At 45.1% G+C, this 17,913-nt stretch overlaps 1 protein-coding gene across 1 annotated transcript in view; it reads left to right on the top strand.

Moving 5' to 3' along the window:
• LOC124148424 (protein unc-93 homolog A-like) overlaps positions 1-17,913 on the top strand; it is a 33,446-nt gene that overhangs the window by 12,846 nt on the left and 2,687 nt on the right. The window contains exons 3-6 of the mRNA XM_046519509.2: positions 8,300-8,466; positions 11,025-11,264; positions 14,463-14,598; positions 17,673-17,804. Of these exons, the coding sequence (XP_046375465.1) occupies positions 8,300-8,466; positions 11,025-11,264; positions 14,463-14,598; positions 17,673-17,804 (675 nt within the window). The remainder of the gene's footprint in view (positions 1-8,299; positions 8,467-11,024; positions 11,265-14,462; positions 14,599-17,672; positions 17,805-17,913) is intronic.

Raw genomic sequence — 17,913 nt, 5'->3', positions numbered from 1 at the left:
AGCCTGTCTTCAACTAAGGGGTTAAACTACACACCTTTGATAACCGGTCAGTTGAGATGCTTGTCGTTTTCTAATGGTTTTCGGGCCCTTTTAATTAAGGGAAAGAGTTTTTCCACACACCTGTTGACCGGTGAGAGCTGCATGTCCCTTTAGATCGGTCATTTACGAAAGGGTAAGCGTAACATGGCCGTACTAAAACATTAAGTTGCACGCCCTTGTGGACGATCGTTTTCACAAAGGTAGGTTTTCTGTTGGCCTGTCGTTGTGTGAAGGGAGGGACCTGTAAGAAACCGCTTATCGATCGTTTACTTTAGTCCCAGAGCTGTCCGCCCTTTGTTGTTTTATTGGTTATTTTAGCGTTAGAGCTGCCCAGATAAGTGTTTCGCACACCCCTGTTGACCGGTCGTCAAGGGAGGAATGGGTAGGAGGTGCACACCCCTGTTGGCCGGTTGTTAAGTAAAGGGTAGGAGCTGCACACCCTTGTTGACCAGTCGTTAAGGAAAGGATAGGAGCTGCACATCCCTGTTGACCAGTCGCTAAGGAAAGGGAAGGAGCTGCACACCCTTGTTGACCGGTCGTTAAGGAAAGGATAGGAGCCGCACACCCCTGTTGACCAGTCGTTAAGGAAAGGATAGGATCTGCACACCCCTGTTGAGCAGTCGTTAAGGAAAGGGTAGGAGGTGCACACCCCTGTTGACCAGTCGTTAAGGAAAGGGTAGGAGGTGCACACCCTTGTTGACCAGTCGTTAAGGAAAGGGTAGGAGCTGCACACCCCTGTTGACCCGTCGTTAAGGAAAGGATAGGAGCTGCACATCCCTGTTGGACGGTCGTTAAGGAAAGATTCGGAGGTGAACACCCCTGTTGACTAGTCGTTGAGGAAAGAATAGGAGCTGCACACCCTTGTTGACCAGTCGTTAAGGAAAGGATAGGAGCCGCACACCCCTGTTGACCAGTCGTTAAGGAAAGGATAGGAGCCGCAGTCCCCTGTTGAGCAGTCGTTAAGGAAAGGGTAGGAGCCGCACACCCCTGTTGACCAGTCGTTAAGGAAAGGATAGGATCTGCACACCCCTGTTGAGCAGTCGTTAAGGAAAGGGTAGGAGGTGCACACCCCTGTTGACCAGTCGTTAAGGCAAGGGTAGGAGCTGCACACCCCTGTTGACCAGTCGTTAAGGAAAGGATAGGAGCTGCACATCCCTGTTGACCGGTCGTTAAGGAAAGATTCGGAGGTGAACACCCCTGTTGACTAGTCGTTGAGGAAAGAATAGGAGCTTCACACCCTTGTTGACCGGTCGTTAAGGAAAGAATAGGAGCCGCACACCCCTGTTGACCAGTCGTTAAGGAAAGGATAGAATCTGCACACCCCTGTTGAGCAGTCGTTAAGGAAAGGGTAGGAGGTGCACGACGCTGTTGAGCAGGCGTTAAGGAAAGGGTAGGAGCTGCACACCCCTGTTGACCAGTCGTTAAGGAAAGGGTAGGAGGTGCACACCCTTGTTGACCAGTCGTTAAGGAAATGGTAGGAGCTGCACACCCCTGTTGACCCGTCGTTAAGGAAAGGATAGGAGCTGCACATCCCTGTTGACCGGTCGTTAAGGAAAGAATCGGAGGTGAACACCCCTGTTGACTAGTCGTTGAGGAAAGAATAGGAGCTTCACACCCTTGTTGACCGGTCGTTAAGGAAAGAATAGGAGCCGCACACCCCTGTTGACCAGTCGTTAAGGAAAGGATAGAATCTGCACACCCCTGTTGAGCAGTCGTTAAGGAAAGGGTAGGAGGTGCACGACCCTGTTGGCCGGTTGTTAAGTAAAGGGTAGGAGCTGCACACCCTTGTTGACCAGTCGTTAAGGAAAGGATAGGAGCTGCACATCCCTGTTGACCAGTCACTAAGGAAAGGGAAGGAGCTGCACACCCTTGTTGACCGGTCGTTAAGGAAAGGATAGGAGCCGCACACCCCTGTTGACCAGTCGTTAAGGAAAGGATAGGAGCCGCTGTCCCCTGTTGACCAGTCGTTAAGGAAAGGATAGGAGCCACACACCCCTGTTGACTAGTCGTTTAGGAAAGAATAGGAGCTGCACACCCCTGTTGACCAGTCGTTAAGTAAAGGTTCGGAGGTGCACACCCTTGTTGACTGGTCGTTAAGGAAGGAAAGGGTAGGAGGTGCAAACCCCTGTTGACCGGTCGTTAAGGAAGGGAAGGGTAGGAGGTGCACACCCCTGTTGACCAGTCGTTAAGGAAGGAAAGGGTAGGAGGTGCAAACCCCTGTTGACCAGTCGTTAAGGAAAGGATAGGAGCTGCACATCCCTGTTGACCAGTCGTTAAGGAAAGGGTAGGAGGTGCACACCCCTGTTGACCAGTCGTTAAGTAAAGATTCGGAGATGAACACCCCTGTTGACCAGTCGTTAAGGAAAGGATAGGAGCTGCACATCCCTGTTGACCAGTCGTTAAGTAAAGGTTCGGAGGTGCACACCCTTGTTGACTGGTCGTTAAGGAAGGAAAGGGTAGGAGGTGCAAACCCCTGTTGACCGGTCGTTAAGGAAGGGAAGGGTAGGAGGTGCACACCCCTGTTGACCAGTCGTTAAGGAAGGAAAGGGTAGGAGGTGCAAACCCCTGTTGACCAGTCGTTACGTAAAGGATAGGAGCTGCACATCTCTGTTGACCAGTCGTTAAGGAAAGGGTAGGAGGTGCACACCCCTGTTGACCAGTCGTTAAGTAAAGATTCGGAGATGAACACCCCTGTTGACTGGTCGTTAAGGAAGGAAAGGGTAGGAGGTGCAAACCCCTGTTGACTGGTCGTTAAGGAAGGAAAGGGTAGGAGGTGCAAACCCCTGTTGACTGGTCGTTAAGGAAGGAAAGGGTAGGAGGTGCACACCCCTGTTGAAAAGTCGTTAAGGATGGAACGGGTAGGAGATGCACATCCCTGTAGACCGGTCGTTACGTAAAGGGTAGGAGCTGCACACCCCTGTTGACCAGTCGTTACGGAAAGGGTATGAGGTGCACACCCCTGTTGACTGGTTGTTTAGTAAAGGGAAGGATCTGCACACCCTTGTTGACCGGTTGTTAAGGAAAGGGTAGGAGCTGCACACCCCTGTTGACCAGTCGTTAAGGAAAGAATAGGAGCTGCACACCCCTGTTGACTAGTCGTTAAGTAAAGGTTCAGAGGTGCACACCTCTGTTGACCGGTAGTTACGGAAAGGGTATGAGGTGCACACCCCTGTTGACCGGTCGTCAAGGAAAGGGTCAGAGGCGCAAACCCCCGTTGACCAGTCGTTAAGGAAGGAAAGGGTAGGAGCTGCACACCCCTGTTGACCAGTCGTTAAGGAAAGAATAGGAGCTGCACACCCCTGTTGACTAGTCGTTAAGTAAAGGTTCAGAGGTGCACACCTCTGTTGACCGGTAGTTACGGAAAGGGTATGAGGTGCACACCCCTGTTGACCGGTCGTCAAGGAAAGGGTAAGAGCTGCAAACCCTTGTTGACCTGTCGTCAAGTAAGGAAACAGTAGGAGATGCACGACCCTATTGAACTCTCGTCAAGGAAGGAAAGGGTAGGCGGTGCGCACCCCTGTTGACCTGTTGTCAAGGAAGGAAAGGGTAGGAGGTGCACACCCCTGTTGACTGGTCATTAAGGAAGGAAAGGGTAAGAGATGCACTTTCCCGGTAGACCGGTCGTTAAGGAAAGGAAAGGGTAAGAGGTGCACACCCCTGTCGACTTGTCGTGGGGCACACATTAATTTCTTCAGCGTAAACAAACAGGAAAAAGAACGGTGGCAGCTCAACGGATGTCGTTAGTTGGAAATTCCCCTGATGGTTATAGTTTTATAATAAAACAAAGTATCCCTGCAGTGAAAACATTTTCGGATTTCGGATTGCATGTTCTGGTAGAACCCTACACTTGTGTATTTGTCGTAATTCACTTGATGCTCAGTTAATGAATTTATTACAGGTATAATTAGTGGTAGCACCACTACCTGATAAAGGTTCCCATTTGGCATTTCCTGTGTCTGGGTTAATTATTCAATCTAATCTAAATCCAGGTTTGAAGTGAGGTGAAATGTGTGTTATGTAATATGCACGTGGCAGACAGCAAGAGATGAATGATCAGTTGATTTACGTTTTTGTAACCTTTTGTACGTTTTTTCTTCAACGGATAATGTCTAGCCATCAAAAGGATCAACAGAGAATACGTTGATTGATTAATCACTGTAATCTTGAACAATGGATATGTCAAAGGTAGAGGTGCACACCCCTGTTGACCGGTCATTAAGGAAAGGGTAAAAGGTGCACACCCCTGTTGACCGGTCGTTTACGAAAGGGTAAGAGGTTGAACATCTGTGTTGGCTGGTCGTTTCCTGAAGGGTGAGGAAAGCAGGTCGGAAACAGTTGGTCGATAACTTATCATGGGAGACTATCTGCAGCTAGTGATAAAGTAACTGATCATGGGAGACTGTCTGCAGGTGGTGATAAAGTAACTGATCATGGGAGACTGTCTACAGCTAGTGATAAAGTAACTGATCATGGGAGACTGTCTGCAGCTAGTGATAAAGTAACTGATCATGGGAGACTGTCTGCAGTTGGTGATAAAGGAGCTGACCACAGGATACTGACTGCAACTAGTGATAAAGTAACTGATCATGGGACACTGTCTGCAGCTAGTGATAAAGTAACTGATCATGGGAGACTGTCTGCAGCTAGTGATAAATTAACTGATCATGGGAGACTGTCTGCAGCTAGTGATAAAGTAACTGATCATGGGAGACTATCTGCAGCTAGTGATGAAGTAACTGATCATGGGATACTGTCTGCAGCTAGTGATAAAGAAACTGATTATGGGAGACTGTCTGCAGCTAGTGATAATGGAACTGATCCTGGGAGACTGTCTGCAGGTGGTGATAAAGTAACTGATCATGGGAGACTATCTGCAGCTAGTGATAAAGTAACTGATTATGGGAGACTGTCTGCAGCTAGTGATAAAGTAACTGATTATGGGAGACTGTCTGCAGCTAGTGATAATGGAACTGATTATGGGAGACTGTCTGCAGGTGGTGATAAAGTAACTGATCATGGGAGACTATCTGCAGGTGGTGATAAAGGAACTGATCATGGGAGACTGTCTGCAGGTGGTGATAAAGTAACTGATCATGGGAGACTGTCTGCAGCTAGTGATAAAGTAACTGATCATGGGAGACTGTCTGCAGCTAGTGATAAAGTAACTGATCATGGGAGACTATCTACAGTTGGTGATAAAGGAGCTGACCACAGGATACTGACTGCAACTAGTGATAAAGTAACTGATCATGGGACACTGTCTGCAGCTAGTGATAAAGTAACTGATCATGGGAGACTGTCTGCAGCTAGTGATAAATTAACTGATCCTGGGAGACTGTCTGCAGGTGGTGATAAAGTAACTGATCATGGGAGACTGTCTGCAGCTAGTGATGAAGTAACTGATCATGGGAGACTGTCTGCAGCTAGTGATAAAGTAACTGATTATGGGAGACTGTCTGCAGCTAGTGATAATGGAACTGATCCTGGGAGACTGTCTGCAGGTTGTGATAAAGTAACTGATCATGGGAGACTATCTGCAGCTAGTGATAAAGTAACTGATCATGGGAGACTGTCTGCAGCTAGTGATAAAGTAACTGATTATGGGAGACTGTCTGCAGCTAGTGATAAAGTAACTGATCACGGAAGATTGTCTGCAGCTGGTGATAATGTAACTGATCATGGGAGACTGTCTGCAGCTAGTGATAATGGAACTGATCATGGGAGACTGTCTGCAGCTAGTGATAAAGTAACTGATCATGGGAGACTGTCTGCAGTTGGTGATAAAGGAGCTGATCACAGGATACTGACTGCAGCTAGTGATAAAGTAACTGATCATGGGAGACTGTCTGCAGCTAGCGATAAAGTAACTGATCATGGGAGACTGACTGCAACTAGTGATGAAGTAACTGATCATGGGAGACTGTCTGCAGCTAGTGATAAAGTAACTGATCATGGGAGACTGTCTGCAGGTGGTGATAAAGTAGCTGATCATGGGAGACTGTCTGCAGTTGGTGATAAAGGAGCTGATCACAGGATACTGACTGCAGCTAGTGATAAAGTAACTGATCATGGGACACTGTCTGCAGCTAGTGATAAAGTAACTGATCATGGGAGACTGTCTGCAGCTAGTGATAAAGTAACTGATCACTGGAGACTGTCTGCAGCTAGTGATAAAGTAACTGATCATGGGAGACTATCTGCAGTTAGTGATAAAGTAACTGATTATGGGAGACTGTCTGCAGCTAGTGATAATGGAACTGATCATGGGAGACTGTCTGCAGCTAGTGATAAAGTAACTGATCAATTATGGGAGACTGTCTGCAGCTAGTGATAGAGTAACTGATCATGGGAGACTGTCTGCAGCTAGTGATAAAGTAACTGATCGTGGGAGACTGTCTGCAGCTAGTGATAAAATAACTGATCATGGGAGACTGTCTGCAGCTGGTGATAAAGTAACTGATCATGGGACACTCTCTGCAGTTAGTGATAAAGTAACTGATCATGGGAGACTAAAAGAGGTTATCGTTGGTAACTGTGGTTGACCATCGGAGTTTGTCTGCAGTTTGTGATAAAAGTGATTGAGCCTCGGAGAATGTTTGCAGATTATCGTTGGGGACTGTCTGTAGTTAGTGATAAATAGAAGTTGTTAATTATCGGTAACTATCTGCAGTTACAGATAAAAGAGGTTGACCATCGGTAACTGCATACTGTTTGTGATAAGAGTACCGAAAGAAGTTTTTAATTGTTATTCAACATGGGTAATATATGCATTTGGTGCTAGAAGAAGGTTAATCAGAGAAATAATTTCCTGAAATTTACTATTTACAGATCTAACAATTTTAGATTTAATTGTACAAAAACACATTAACCAACTTAAAGCTTTACTTCCTAGTGAATGCTGAACTATTTTTGATATTATAGGTTCTCCACATCAGTGCCTCCACATCAGTGCCGTGTCAATCATTCATCTCATATGATATAAAGTGTTTTTTTTAATTGGGCTAACTCATCATATTTGAGTCAGGAAACCAGGTGTGTTTACTTTGATAAAGACGTGCAATCCTCTAACCTCGTTTTAAATTGTTTCGGTTGCAGAACACGAGTGAGTAGTACGAAGGCTTAGTTTTGTCATGGACATGTCAATATATGAAACAGTCATACAATACTCACGCACAGTTCTGTGTCTATATCTCATACAATCAAATAGTGCTCATACAGTTCTGTCTTCGTGTCAACCTCCTTTGGAGTCTGTTTGTCAAGCTATTTAAGAGAACCACAAATATTTGCCCCTTAAGCGGGGTGCTCCCGGGAACACATAGTTCCAACTGAACATTGTCATGTTTGACGGGAATGCCTTTGTAATTGGAGTGTTAGTGTCAGAGTTTAACTATTGATGTCATGGCTAAAACTATTTCACGACCTCCAAATCCTTTACATTTCCGCCAACATTTGTAACCTAGATGTCCAACAAAGTTGAAGTTTCAAAGGAGTTTTGAACCTTTATACACTAGTGCAAGAATAATGTCACAAAACAAAAACCCGGAGATGAAAATTTGAATTAAGCAGTATATATGATAGGAAGGGATGTTCTGTTGTGAATTAGGCAAAGATATATAATCAGGGGTAATACAGTGACGTTAAACGTCAGCTGTTAAGAGTAATATTCCTAAAGGAAGAGAATTTATGAATGTCAACTTCTTTATTATGAGGAACACAACATTTTGGAGTATGTGCTTACTCCTTCATCCAGTGAATGAATACTATGAGGCAGAGCGCCTATATATGTACCTGTAAGAACAACAAAAGTAATAAGATGACAAAGGTGGAAACTAAACCAGGGAAGCCATCACTTCACAGTAATTAGCTGATAGGGAAGGACAATTAGAAGCCAGGACCTAACTTATCACTGGTTGGTAAAAGGCACTGGACAATGGGAAGCAGGGGATAAGTAGTACTGATAAGATATTATGTATATTGTCGAGACAAGGATGTAGTATAGGACCGCACCAGCACATATAATATAAAGTACTAAAACATACACGACACAGAAAACAAGTAAGTTTATACCCCTCTCGAGAATCATGGTGCGTTCATTTTACAAACAGTTAAACAACGTTTATGACATGTATTATTAGTTCAGTGACACCATAGAACAGGAATGGGATGGAGGGTGATTAGCTTGCAATATATGCTGTATCAATGAATCTGCCACGTGAGTAGAATAGGGTCAACATAGTATAACAGTGCACTATGTTTGCAGGTCAGGTGTGGGGCAACCTTATATCATCCACGATCTTCAAGGAAGATGACAATCACAACGCCACAAACAAAACATTCGATGAGCTGTCAAAGTGCGGGGCAAACTTCTTCCCAGCAGACACCAACGTAACCGACAATACCAACCTGGAGAGACCAGTGACGCAAAAGGTAGGGAGCAGTTATTGCTTTGAGCCGTCTGAACCATGTGCCCGTGCTGTCTCTGTTGACAATGTGGCAGGATATCTGCATGGTTTGGTTTATCACAACTGTTGATGGGATGTGTGTTTTGTAAAAAAATGGATTATGGTAAAATACACCCTGACCTTGACCTTTATACCGAGCATGGTTTGCTTCTACGCATGCAATTATTAAAAATCTATCCAAGTACGATAAATAATCATTACCCCATCCGTTTACCACTAGCCTTCCGATAATGTAGTTTGTCTTTATATACAGAATCCTTACAAACTGACCCAAAAGGGTTAGCAGAATGTCCACGCATATGTCATACTTGCTTTGTGGTTTTCTTAGAGGCAAATGTGAAAAAGGGAAGAAGACATTGATGAAAACAATTTGATATAATGAAGTGATGCTCAACCACCTTCATTAGCTGGACAGAGAGATATTATATGAGCGCTTCACAGAGACTTACAACAGTTAACTCGCCACCCCGGAGTCCCCTCGACCTCCCTCTGGATCCTCCATGGACAGATCAGACAGAAAGGGGCCACCTTGATCGTCAGCTCAGACCACGACGTATCCACCTGCAAACAGACCTGACTTAGTACAGGCACTCACGGGAGATTGGAGCCGGAGACCGAGTGACGTATTTCGAGATCTAACGGACTCTGCAAGACCAATGACGGCATGCATGTGATATTGATTGGGAAAATTTCAGTTCCATCCATGCAGAGTGACTTCAATCTCAACCATGTGTTTACAGAGTCTCCAAACTGTAAGAATATTCTCAGGTCCTGATAGTCCTCGTGGGGCCTCTATTTCGCTACCAGTGCATAATAACTTTGTATCAGTCCTGTCTATTTGCTCACGTCATGATTTTTTTTATTAAGCCTGTTATGTAATCTACAGGGCAAAAGAGAAGTATACACCCACCTTTGATGATGGCTAAAGTGAAACAAACAAGTAATGGTTATTCGAAGGTGATGTATTTGATACGAGTATCCTAGTTGTGTCTTGGGCCTTCAGTTTGCAGTGTTTCGGCGACAGTTTTCAGCCTAGCAACGTTTTGACAACGTGGCAATATAATATTGTATTATTTTGGTCAAATCAAAGTTTAGAGTGTAGACTTTTTCCCCCCGACAGTTTAGTGTGGAAAGTGTTTTACGCTCGTCTGTGTAGACGGATTTAATTAACAAACGCAAACTAATCTCATTGATCAAATTGTATCATTTGACACTCTTGAACAGACAGTCTATCATGAATTTCGAAAATACCTAATTTTGATTGGTCAGTCAGGGATATCAAATCACAATAAACCCCCTCTGATTGAAACAGCCGATGTGACGGAAGTTGATGTTATGTTGCAGGTGTTGTAGGAGTTGGTGGTATGTTTCAGGTGTTGTAGGAGTTGGTGTTATGTTTCAGGTGTTGTAAGAGTTGGTGTTATGTTGCAGGTGTTGCATGAGTTGGTGTTTTGTTGCAGGTGTTGTAGGAGTTGGTGTTATGTTGCAGGTGTTGTACGAGTTGGTGTTATGTTGCAGGTGTTGTACGAGTTGGTGTTATGTTGCAGGTGTTGTACGAGTTGGTGTTCTGTTGCAGGTGTTGCATGAGTTGGTGTTATGTTGCAGGTGTTGTAGGAGTTGGTGTTATGTTGCAGGTGTTGTACGAGTTGGTGTTTTGTTGCAGGTGTTGTACGAGTTGGTGTTATGTTGCAGGGGTTCTGCATGAGTTGGTGTTATGTTGCAGGTACTGAATAAATTGGTGTTATGTTGCGGGTGTTGCATGAGTTGGTGTTACGTTGCAGGTGTTGTACGAGTTGGTGTTATGTTGCAGATGTTGTACGAGTTGGTGTTATGTTGCAGGTGTTGTACGAGTTGGTGTTATGTTGCAGGGGTTCTGCATGAGTTGGTGTTATGTTGCAGGTACTGAATCAATTGGTGTTATGTTGCAGGTGTTGCATGAGTTGGTGTTATGTTGCAGGTGTTGTAGGAGTTGGTGTTATGTTGCAGGCGTTGTAGGAGTTGGTATTATGTTGCAGGGGTGATGCATGAATTGGTTTGATGTTGCAGGTACTGAATAAATTGGTTTGATGTTGCAGGTACTGAATAAATTAGTGTTATGTTGCAGGTGTTGTAGGAGTTGGTGTTATGTTGCAGGTGTTGTAGGAGTTGGTGTTATGTTGCAGGTGTTGCATGAGTTGGTGTTTTGTTGCAGGTGTTGTAGGAGTTGGTGTTATGTTGCAGGCGTTGTAGGAGTTGGTATTATGTTGCAGGGGTGATGCATGAATTGGTTTGATGTTGCAGGTACTGAATAAATTGGTTTGATGTTGCAGGTACTGAATAAATTAGTGTTATGTTGCAGGTGTTGTAGGAGTTGGTGTTATGTTGCAGGTGTTGTAGGAGTTGGTGTTATGTTGCAGGTGTTGCATGATTTGGTGTTATGTTGCAGGTGCTGTATGAGTTGGTGCCATGTTGCAGGTGTCGTATGAATTCTGTATAGGTTGGCGCCATGTTGCAGATGTTGTATGTATTGGTGTTATGTTGCAGGTGTACATAGTATGTGGCATCTATACAGGGTTTGCGGTTCTTGCAGCTGTGACTATCATCTTCTTCCTCGACCGAATCAAACTAGACAAGGATGACAATAAGACGAGCAAGAAAGTGTCGCCCCGCCTGCTTATATCGACATTTAAACACCTGATCAAATCTCCCTACCAGCAGCTGCTTATCCCACTGACAATCTACAGCGGGGTGGAACAGGCCTTCATCACAGGAGACTTCACGCGGGTGTGTAGCATCTCGTAGTACAATTGTGTTCATTTAGTTTACATTTCGCCACACTTGAGGGCACGGTTAAGAATCTACATTACACACTTACAACTTCCTACCACATGTACCACAACACAACATGAATCTACATAACACCTGTACCACTACACAACATAAATCTACATAACACATGTACCACTACACAACATGAATCTACACAACACATGTACCACTACACAACATGAATCTACATAACACATGTACCACTACACAACATGAATCTACATAACACATGTACCACTACACAACATGAATCTACATAACACCTGTACCACTACACAACATGAATCTACACAACACATGTACCACTACACAACATGAATCTACATAACACATGTACCACTACACAACATGAATCTACGTAACACATGTACCACTACACAACATGAATCTACATAACACATGTACCACTACACAACATGAATCTACACAACACCTGTACCACTACACAACATGAATCTACATAACAACTGTACCACTACACAACATGAATCTACACAACATGAATCTACACAACACATGTACCACAACACAACATGAATCTACATAACACCTGTACCACTTCACAACATGAATCTACACAACACATGTACCACTACACAACATGAATCTACATAACACATGTACCACTACACAACATGAATCTACATAACACATGTACCACTACACAACAAGAATCTACATAACACATGTACCACTACACAACATGAATCTACATAACACGTGTACCGCTACACAACATAAATCTACATAACACGTGTACCACTACACAACATAAATCTACACAACACATGTACCACTACACAACATGAATCTACATAACACATGTACCACTACACAACATGAATCTACATAACACATGTACCACTACACAACATGAATCTACATAACACCTGTACCACAACACAACATGAATCTACATAACACCTGTACCACTACACAACATGAATCTACATAACACCTGTACCACTACACAACATGAATCTACACAACACATGTACCACAACACAACATGAATCTACATAACAACTGTACCACTACACAACATGAATCTACACAACACATGTACCACTACACAACATGAATCTACATAACACAGGTACCACTACACAACATCAATTTACATAGCACGTGTACCACTACACAATATGAAACTACATAACACATGTACCACTACACATCATGAATCTACATAACACATGTACCACTACACAACATGAATCTACATAACACATGTACCACTACACAACATGAATCTACATAACACATGTACCACTACACAACATGAATCTACGTAACACATGTACCACTACACAACATGAATCTACATAACACATGTACCACTACACAGCATGAATCTACATAACACGCGTACCACTACACAACATGAATCTACATAACACATGTACCACTACACAACATGAATCTACATAACACCTGTACCACTACACAACATGAATCTACACAACACATGTACCACTACACAACATGAATCTACATAACACATGTACCACTACACAACATGAATCTACGTAACACATGTACCACTACACAACATGAATCTACATAACACATGTACCACTACACAACATGAATCTACACAACACCTGTACCACTACACAACATGAATCTACATAACAACTGTACCACTACACAACATGAATCTACACAACATGAATCTACACAACACATGTACCACAACACAACATGAATCTACATAACACCTGTACCACTTCACAACATGAATCTACACAACACATGTACCACTACACAACATGAATCTACATAACACATGTACCACTACACAACATGAATCTACATAACACATGTACCACTACACAACAAGAATCTACATAACACATGTACCACTACACAACATGAATCTACATAACACGTGTACCGCTACACAACATAAATCTACATAACACGTGTACCACTACACAACATAAATCTACACAACACATGTACCACTACACAACATGAATCTACATAACACATGTACCACTACACAACATGAATCTACATAACACATGTACCACTACACAACATGAATCTACATAACACCTGTACCACAACACAACATGAATCTACATAACACCTGTACCACTACACAACATGAATCTACATAACACCTGTACCACTACACAACATGAATCTACACAACACATGTACCACAACACAACATGAATCTACATAACAACTGTACCACTACACAACATGAATCTACACAACACATGTACCACTACACAACATGAATCTACATAACACAGGTACCACTACACAACATCAATTTACATAGCACGTGTACCACTACACAATATGAAACTACATAACACATGTACCACTACACATCATGAATCTACATAACACATGTACCACTACACAACATGAATCTACATAACACATGTACCACTACACAACATGAATCTACATAACACATGTACCACTACACAACATGAATCTACGTAACACATGTACCACTACACAACATGAATCTACATAACACATGTACCACTACACAGCATGAATCTACATAACACGCGTACCACTACACAACATGAATCTACATAACACATGTACCACTACACAACATGAATCCTCACAACACCTGTACCACTACACAACATGAATCTACATAACACGTGTACCATTAGACAACATGATTCTACACAACACATGTACCACTACACAACATGAATCTACATAACACGTGTACCACTACACAACATGAATCTACACAATACATGTACCACTATACAACATGAATCTACATAACACATGTACCACTACACAACATGAATCTACATAACACATGTACCACTACACAACATGAATCTACACAATACATGTACCACTACACAACATGAATCTACATAACACATGTACCACTACACAACATGAATCTACAAAACACGTGTACCATTACACAACATGAATCTACACAACACATGTACCACTACACAACATGAATCTACATAACACATGTACCATTAGACAACATGATTCTACACAACACATGTACCACTACACAACATGAACCTGCAGAATAGAACGCAGCGCACTATATAAAACGTACAAAACGCATGTATAGCAACACACGCAACTATTGTATATGCGTTGTAAACCATGTGTTTGTAGAGTTAACTTTTGTTTCAGTCCTACATCACATGCTCCATGGGCATTTCCAACGTGGGCTACATCATGATCTGCTATGGAGTGGTAGATGCTTTGTGTTCTTTCACCTTTGGCCGCCTAGTTCAGTACGTCGGACACATACCGTTCTTCATTCTAGGTAGGTACATATTCCTCCGTCTGTCTCTGTGTATCTGTGTCTGTGTCTGCCTCCCTCTGTGTCAGTATCTCTGTGTCTGTGTCTGTGTCTGCCTCCCTCTGTGTCAGTATCTCTGTGTCTGTGTCTGTGTCTGCCTCCCTCTGTGTCAGTATCTCTGTGTCTGTGTCTGTGTCTGCCTCCCTCTGTGTCAGTATCTCTGTGTCTGTGTCTGTGTCTGCCTCCCTCTGTGTCTGTATCTCTGTGTCTGTGTCAGTGTATCTGTGTCTGCCTCCCTATGTGTCTGTATCTCTGTGTCTGTGTCTGTGTCTGCCTCCCTCTGTGTCAGTATCTCTGTGTCTGTGTCTGTGTCTGCCTCCCTCTGTGTCTGTGTCTCTGTGCCTGCCTTCCTCTGTGTCAGTATCTCTGTGTCTGTGTCTGTGTCTGCCTCCCTCTGTGTCTGTGTCTCTGTGCCTTCCTTCATCTGTGTCAGTATCTCTGTGTCTGTGTCAGCCTCCCTCTGTGTCTGTGTCTCTGTGCCTTCCTTCATCTGTGTCAGTATCTCTGTCTCTGTGTCTGTGTCTCTGTGCCTGCCTTCCTCTGTGTCAGTGTCTCTGTGCCTGCCTCCCGCTGTGTTTGTGTCTCTGTGTCTACCTCCCGCTGTGTCAGTGTCAGTATCTCTGTGCCTGCCTCCCTCTGTGTCTGTGTCAGTGTCTCTGTGTCTACCTCCCTCTGTGTCAGTGTCAGTGTCAGTGTCTCTGTGTCTGCCTCCCTCTGTGTCAGTGTCAGTGTCTCTGTGTCTACCTCCCTCTGTGTCAGTGTTTGTGTCTCTGTGTCTACCTCCCGCTGTGTCAGTGTCAGTGTCTCTGTGCCTGCCTCCCGCTGTGTCAGTGTCAGTGTCTCTGTGCCTGCCTCCCTCTGTGTCTGTGTCAGTGTCTCTGTGCCTGCCTCCCTCTATGTCAGTGTCTCTGTGTCTACCTCCCTCTGTGTCTGTGTCAGTGTCTCTGTGCCTGTCTCCCGCTATGTCAGTGTCAGTGTTTCTGTGTCTACCTCCCGCTGTGTCAGTGTCAGTGTCTCTGTGCCTGCCTCCCGCTGTGTCAGTGTCAGTGTCTCTGTGCCTGCCTCCCTCTATGTCTGTGTCAGTGTCTCTGTGTCTACCTCCCTCTGTGTCAGTGTTTGTGTCTCTGTGTTTACCCCCCGCTGTGTCAGTGTCAGTGTCTCTGTGCCTGCCTCCCTCTGTGTCTGTGTCAGTGTCTCTGTGTCTACCTCCCGCTGTGTCAGTGTCAGTGTCTCTGTGCCTGCCTCCCTCTGTGTCTGTGCCTGTGTCTGTGTCTGCCTCCCTCTGTGTCTGTGTCTCTGTGCCTGCCTTTCTCTGTGTCAGTGTGTCTCTGTGCCTGCCTCCAGCTGTGTTTGTGTCTCTGTGCCTGCCTCCCTCTGTGTCTGTGTCAGTGTCTCTGTGTCTACCTCCCTCTGTGTCAGTGTCAGTGTCAGTGTCTCTGTGTCTGCCTCCCTCTGTGTCAGTGTCAGTGTCTCTGTGTCTACCTCCCTCTGTGTCAGTGTTTGTGTCTCTGTGTCTACCTCCCGCTGTGTCAGTGTCAGTGTCTCTGTGCCTGCCTCCCTCTGTGTCTGTGTCAGTGTCTCTGTGTCTGCCTCCCGCTGTGTCAGTGTCAGTGTCTCTGTGCCTGCCTCCCTCTGTGTCTGTGTCAGTGTCTCTGTGCCTGCCTCCCGCTGTGTCAGTGTCAGTGTCTCTGTGCCTGCCTCCCTCTGTGTATGTGTTTGTGTCTCTGTGTCTGCCTCCCGCTGTGTCAGTATCAGTGTCTCTGGTTCTGTCTCTCTATGTGCCTGCCTCCCGCTATGTCAGTGTCAGTGTCTCTGTGCCTGCCCCCCTCTATGTCAGTGTCAGTGTCTCTGTGTCAGTGTCTCTGTGCCTGCCTCCCTCTGTGTCTGTGTTTGTGTCTCTGTGCTAGCCTCCCGCTATGGCAGTGTCAGTGTCTCTGTGCCTGCCTCCCTCTATGTCAGTGTTTGTGTCTCTGTGTCTGCCTCTCGCTGTGTGAGTTTCTCTGTGTCTGCCTCCTCCTGTGTGAGTTTCTCTGTGTCTTACTCCCTCGGTGTCAGTGTCAGTGTCACTGTGTCCCTGGTTCTGCCTCACTCTGTGTCTGCTTCCCGCTGTGTCTGTGTTTGTGTCTCTGTGCCTGCCTCCCTCTGTGTCAGTGTCACTGTGTCCCTGGTTCTGCCTCCCTCTGAGGCAGTGAGGCAGACACAGAGACAGGGACACAGAGTAGGCAGACACAGGGATGCAGACACAGAGAAACTGACACAGAGGGAGGCAGACACAGAGACAGGGACACAGATGGAGGGAGACACAAAGACAGTGACACTGACACAGAGACACTGACACAGAGACACTGACACAGAGACACTGACACAGAGACACAAACACAGACACAGAGGTAGGTAGACACAGAGACACTGACACTGACACAGAGGGAGGCAGGCACAGAGACACTGACACTGACACAGCGGGAGGCAGACACAGAGTGAGGCAGAACCAGGGACACAGTGACACTGATACAGACACAGAGGGAGTAAGACACAGATAAACTCACACAGGGGGAGGCAGACACAGAGGCACTGACACTGACACAGAGGGAGGCAGGCACAGAGACACTGACACTGACACAGCGGGAGGCAGGCACAGAGACATTGACACTGACACAGAGGGAGGCAGACACAGAGGGAGACAGAACAAGAGACACAGACACAGAGTCACAGGCACAGAGGGAGACAGACACAAAAATACTGACACAGACACAGAGGAAGGCAGGCACAGAGACACAGACACAGAGGGAGGGAGACACAGGGACACTGAGGAAAGCACAGAGGGAGGCAGACATCTGTATCAGTGTTTCTGTGTCTGCCTCCCTCTGTTTCAGTGCCTCTGTGTCTACCTCCAACTGTCTCCGTGTCTCTGTTCCCAGCTCTAGCTCCGTTCCTGTCCAAGTATTCACCCAAAGACCCAATTCCCGAGTATGCCTACACAATACGTTTGACATAACAGCTCTATTCATATCTTTGGCCTTTCTCCTTTTATATGACAGCGTTCCTGGTCCATGGAGGTTGTCAGATAGCTCTTCTTCTGTGGATGCCGAACCCCGACACTGTGGTGGTGTACTACATCATCGCTGCATGCTGGGGGATGGGGGATGCAGTAATCCAGACACAAATTAACGGTCAGTACATTACAAAGGACAGGGTAGGATAAAGGCTCCATTTGGCCCACGGGACCAGCATAAGTTAGGAAATTTGAAAACTTTTAGAAGGTTATCAAATGTGTTCAAA

The sequence above is a fragment of the Haliotis rufescens genome, unplaced genomic scaffold (genome assembly GCF_023055435.1).
Source record: "Haliotis rufescens isolate VD_foot unplaced genomic scaffold, xgHalRufe1.0.p SCAF_19, whole genome shotgun sequence".
Taxonomy (NCBI): domain Eukaryota; kingdom Metazoa; phylum Mollusca; class Gastropoda; order Lepetellida; family Haliotidae; genus Haliotis; species Haliotis rufescens.
This window is presented reverse-complemented; position numbering and strand designations above follow the sequence as displayed.